The sequence below is a fragment of the Epinephelus moara genome, chromosome 10 (assembly GCF_006386435.1).
Source record: "Epinephelus moara isolate mb chromosome 10, YSFRI_EMoa_1.0, whole genome shotgun sequence".
NCBI lineage: Eukaryota > Metazoa > Chordata > Actinopteri > Perciformes > Serranidae > Epinephelus > Epinephelus moara.
Genome location: NC_065515.1, coordinates 18,043,453 through 18,048,858, shown reverse-complemented (window position 1 = coordinate 18,048,858; position 5,406 = coordinate 18,043,453). Strand labels below are relative to the sequence as shown.

Below are 5,406 nucleotides of genomic sequence, written 5' to 3'. Positions count from 1 at the left end.
TATATTTTGAATTGTCAGTGAATTTTGTTTTCCTTTGCATCCTTTACATTGTTTTCCTTTGCATAAAACTACACCAGCATGCAGGAAATAAAGTGTTTCCTGCTTCCTGGTGTATTCTTCTTCTGCTCTTCCTGTAGCCTCAGATGTTTTCCTTTGTGGGCTGCTCTTGTTTTCAGTTGGATCAATTTGTAAGAGTGCTCCTTAGCTGGCACCAGAATCACCACTTTCTGATTTGCTGCTGTTTGTGATCAATAATGAGACCTAGTTTAAGTTTGAATGTCAAATTTCCAACTGTTGCTCAAAAATATTTCAATTCACATGGATTTTTTTGTTATATGAAAAACTAATTTAATAATTTAGTTAGTTTAATCAAATCTGTTATTTTGCATTCACTGACATGTTTTTTAATGATATAACACTACATTTATCTGATAGGAGATGGTAAGGTACCTGGATATTGGACACGGGGACGCTGATCCAAGAAAAGGTTGAGATCCACCGGTGTAGTGTACGGTGTTTTATTGATTAATTAATTTATGTATTTATTTTACAGACGGAGATGACTTTTTCTTGTGGTGCTTTGGCTTCTCCTTCTTTTTCTTTTTGCCCTACACAGAAACAAACACATTAGATGTTTTCCATCTGACATCAGCTGATAAACAAGGTTCTTTTCAGTGATGCTAACATGTATGAGTTGAATGTCAGCAGAGTGCACATACAGAGTGGGGTGACCAGTCCGGGTACTGTTGCTCATGGAGCTCTTTCTCTTTGCGTGCTGCTTCATAGTATTTGGCCTTCTCCTCCTTTGACAGTGTTCTCCACTGTGGACAGACGACAACACACTATCAGCACATGGACGGACACAAAACTACAGGCCGCATAAACAGGAGCATGAAAAATGTCAGATCTACATTAATGAGAGAATGAACCCACAAACTCCCACAGTGCGTTTGTGTCGTAAAATGCTGGAAATCCTCGGTTTAAATTTGCTGGTAATGTGACATTAAATAGAAATCACCAGAAACTCCTGTCAAGATGCGAGGATTCAGAGTAAAAGAATTAAATATCAAGCATGTCTGCAGAGTCTTTTACCAACTGTGATGAAGGTTGTGTAACACTGAGGGTCTCACAGAGCGAACACACTTACCCTGTGTCCCAGCACAGCGTTCACCACCGCACTTTCAGTCATGGCCAGTTCGGCTGCCAATTTCAGCCTCTTTTCTTTCAAGAACAGCATGAAGGCATTTAGCGGCATCTTTATATCGTCCTGTTTGTCTTCACACTTTGGCTTTCTGCTGGAAGACAGAAGAATGTTAGAAAGAAACAGTGATAATGCAAGACATAGGTGAAATGCATCCTTGCATGGGCTTTACTGGGCTGATATCTGTACTAGCATGTTCTTAATAAATATCACCTGCTGTCAAACAACAGCTGCAAGAAACAAAATGTGAGTGGGTTCGATTATGACTTGGTGGCCACTGCCACATATCATGGGCCAGTCATAAACTAGAAAAGCACAATTTGACCAAAACGGGCCAGCGTTCACTTACTTTGACTTCTTCTTGTTCTGTGACGGTGGAGGAGCAGCAGAGTCGGAAAGAGTGAAACTGTCTGCTGGGATCTCGTACACCAGCTCTCCCCTCCTACACAGAAAAAGAGAGACAGAGATACATTAGATAATACAAAATATTGTGTTTTAAGATACATACAGAAGCTCAATATTTGTGTACACTTGTGTGTGTGTGTTTGCATCCACATGTGTGTTACTTACACCTCTCCAACAGGACGCAGGTTCTGGGTCAGGCCCTCAGGAAGCTTTGTCACTAAGACATTGTTACGCTGGAGACACAAACACACACAGAGCAGGTGGTTAGACAAGCTGCAGCAGTGACATCATGTTGTCTACCAGGTGTCAGAGTCCCCCCCTCTCTTTTAGTTTCACAGCCAGTCACTTCACTTAAAGAAAACCTAGTCAATCTGCAATTCACTTAAATTGTAAATTGAACTTGAGCTCAATCCGGGCATCCTTAACTCTGAGCACCTAGATGGTGTGGATCGACAGCTTCATCTTCTAAATAGTTCCTTTTTAAATGGAGTTTAAAACTACAAATACACGACAAAGTTTGCACATCCAGAATAGATGTGTGTGTTTCTCAGGTAGAGCTGTGATTGTTTCAGCATTGATATCATTCTCCCACAGTGATGCTACTAAACTTTACGCCTACAACCAGCTAGTGACGATGGTTCAGAGTGTGTGTGGTTAACCAGGTTTTACTGTTTGTAGTTCAGCAGCAGAGATAAAAAGAATGACGTCTGCTGGAACCTCATACACCAGTTCACCATAACTACACAGAAAAAGAGAGACAGCGTTACATTATAATGATAAAATATTGTGTTCAAAGAAACATACAGAAGCTCAATATCTGCGTAAATGTGTGTGTATTTGTTAGCATTCATGTGTGTGTTACTTACACCACTCCAACAGGACGCAGGTTCTGGGTCAGGCCTTCAGGAAGCTTTGTCAGTGGCACATTGTTACACTGAAGACACAAACACACACAGACCAGGTGGTTAGACAAGCTGCAGTAGTGACACGATGTTGTCTACCAGGTGTCAGAGTTCTCCCCTTTCTTTTAAATACAGTAACTGCTTGAATGAGCTGCAGTGACATGTGTAGAGTAACAAGACTAAGAGTCATGATGCCATTGATGCTAGCAACCAACCAGTGAAGATGGTTCAGAGTGTGTGTGGTTGACCAGGTTCTTACTGTTTGTGGAGGAGCAGCGCAGTAACTGGCAGCTGCACTCGAGACATGTTGCATTTGTTCAGCATTCAGACCTGGAGCAGACTTCACTGGGGCTGCTGCCAGGGGGAGGCACCCATCATCTCCTCCACCACCCAGGCTTTCCACTGGCTGAGGGTGGATGGCGATGTTTTTACCAGCAGGGACAACAGGAGAAGATGGTGGAGGTGAAGATAGAGACAGAGTGGGTAGGTTGGCTGTGTCCACCAAATCCACTTTCAGTGTCCCCTGAATGGAGAGCAGGTCTCTCTCGTTCATCTCCTTCATAGCATGTTGAGACTCTGGATGCAGATCCATGTGTTTGGCAGACATTTTGTGTGCTGTTTCTCATTATTATCACTGAACTTGTCCAGAAGAATGATCTATATGAAGCTTACTGGGCTCCTGTGACATGACACACACTGATAAGAGATGAGACACTTTTATAAGGATTAAAGTCAGGGATACTGATACAATAAATGCCCCCAATTAGCTGGCTGAGTGATAACAAACTTGAATACTACTACTGCAACTACTACAACAGCAGCCATTACCACAACTGATAATAATAGCTGAATTAGAAATATCAGGAAAAATAAACACACACCCAATAATAACCTATTATTGAGAGCATGAAAGGCATGAAATGTGTGACTAGAGGGAAAGTTCCAACAATTATGAGGTGTTTCCATTTCTGCTACTTTCTACTTCTACTTCACAACAGTTCAAAGGAAAATGCTGTTTACTGTATTTATTTTGGCAGATATAGTTTCTACTGACTAAACATTTTACACAGCTTATTAAACATATGATACAGTAATAAAATATATGCACATTTAAAGATTGAGGTGTTTTAGGTAAGTTTTACAGGACATAATTACGTTAGCACCACTAGCCCCACTGACCCTGCTAATGGTGCTAATAGAGCTAACAGTGATTAAATAGGTAACAGTGCTAAATGGTTATTGTGGATCAAAATTAAGCCACTTACTCACCAGGGAAAAACGGGGGCAAACAATGCCAGATGAATCAGTCAACTTGAACTTGATGGCATGGGCGGATACAGGTGTGGACACAGGCAAATATATTTTAGGAAGGATCAGAAATCATTCAAACATCTTGATTCAAACTGGTTTCCAATGGCAACTATGGACAGTGATAGAGTGGAACAGAATCCAGAAACCATTTAGCCACATATAAAATCACAACAGACAGAATCACAGTGTTTGTGTACAATAACTTTGGGGCAGAAATACCCCCCCATCATGTACATAAAATGAAATGATACTGAGCAAACGCTGCCTCAGTTGGTTAGCTGATGCCAAATTTAAAAAGGCACACCTGACAAAAATCTGTATCGGTTCAAATGTACACTAGGCTTATACTTAGTATAATATTCTTACCACTTTACCTTGCTGTCAGACAGCTATTTCAGATGAGGAACTGAAGCCATTATCTCAAAGTCACCTGACTTGATTGATATAAACAGGGATTATACTTAGCAGAACGCAAGAGTTGCTACTCTGCCTCCATCAGTTAGTGTATAAAGTAAAGCAGTGAAAATATAAATATAAATATAACATACACTAAACTGATATTGATTTATACTTTTGGGTGGGTCTTTTTATGTGCTAAAATACATTTTGCTGCACCCCCTGCCACAGCAGCACATTGTTGAGCTTCTGTACTGATAGATTTGGTTCTATTTGGTTGGTATCAAAGAAGCTAGCAAATCAACACATAAAGTTAAATCACATTTGTTAACCTAAACTTGATATACACAATTTATTGATGAAATTTCATTTCATAATTTCAACATTTAGGTCATAAATTGTAAGTGATCATGAAATGATTACATTAGAATTCAAGTAAAATACCATTAAAACATTTTCTAATGATTAAAGAATTTCAAAATCATCTAACATTTGTCGGAATAATGTAAAACGTACCAATGCAACACAAAACAATCTATGAAACAAACAATAGCTTTTTTTTAAACTTCCCCCTGTTTTAGTTACTCTTCCCAGACAGTATCAACAAATGATGTTGTGATACCATTTCCACACCAAAGTTAAGTCACACTTATTTATGCATAAGAATGTGTTTTTTAGAACAATGTAAAATGTCTAAATACAATATACTCCAATAAACAATACTTTGAAAAAAAACAACAACAACAGCTTTCTCCCTGTTTAAGTCACACATCCCAGGCAGTAGCAACACATCACATGTTGTGAAATCAATGTCACACCATACCCCCGCCATTTTACTATTCCAGTTCAAGTCAAATGTTTTAATGCATAACAATGTGTTTTTCAGAAAAATGTAAAATGCATCATTGCTGCATAATGCAACTGCTTCTTCTCCCTTTTTCCATTTTAACACCACAATTCTCTTTAAAAAAAACATCAAATGTTTCTAAGGGTAACATGCAATTTATCATCCATATATTGTACATGTCCAAGGTCTGAAAGTCCTGGTTTAACTAACACTACAATGAGGATCAGCTTCGATTGTGTATGCATGCAGGTATGAATCATGACACACTGGGACATAAAGTTTACCGCACAAAAGCCACAGTGTGTTAATGTGTAAATATATTTGATAAAGAAAAAAAAGGAATA

The 5,406-nt window shown here is 39.1% G+C and overlaps 1 protein-coding gene across 1 annotated transcript; it reads right to left on the bottom strand.

Moving 5' to 3' along the window:
• Positions 1-504: 504 nt before the first annotated feature.
• LOC126396906 (transcription factor 7-like 1-B) lies at positions 505-3,115 on the bottom strand. Its single transcript, XM_050055276.1, has 7 exons — positions 2,768-3,115; positions 2,473-2,540; positions 1,772-1,879; positions 1,551-1,643; positions 1,148-1,295; positions 720-821; positions 505-608 (listed from the first exon to the last, which is right to left on the bottom strand). Exons 1-7 carry the CDS (start codon positions 3,113-3,115, stop codon positions 543-545), a joined length of 933 nt encoding a protein of 310 aa, XP_049911233.1. The 3' UTR covers positions 505-542.
• Between the last annotated feature and the right edge of the window lie 2,291 nt (positions 3,116-5,406).

Bases quoted from the DNA above. Each gene is read 5' to 3' on its own strand.
- LOC126396906 (XM_050055276.1), bottom strand. From the start codon at position 3,115: ATGTCTGCCAAACACATGGATCTGCATCCAGAGTCTCAACATGCTATG. The intron at 1,880-2,472 runs GTAAGTAACACA...TCACTGCTGCAG, and splicing joins CTGCGTCCTGTTGGAGTGGT to CTTGTCTAACCACCTGCTCT. The intron at 1,296-1,550 runs GTAAGTGAACGC...TCTGTCTTCCAG, and splicing joins CAGAACAAGAAGAAGTCAAA to CAGAAAGCCAAAGTGTGAAG.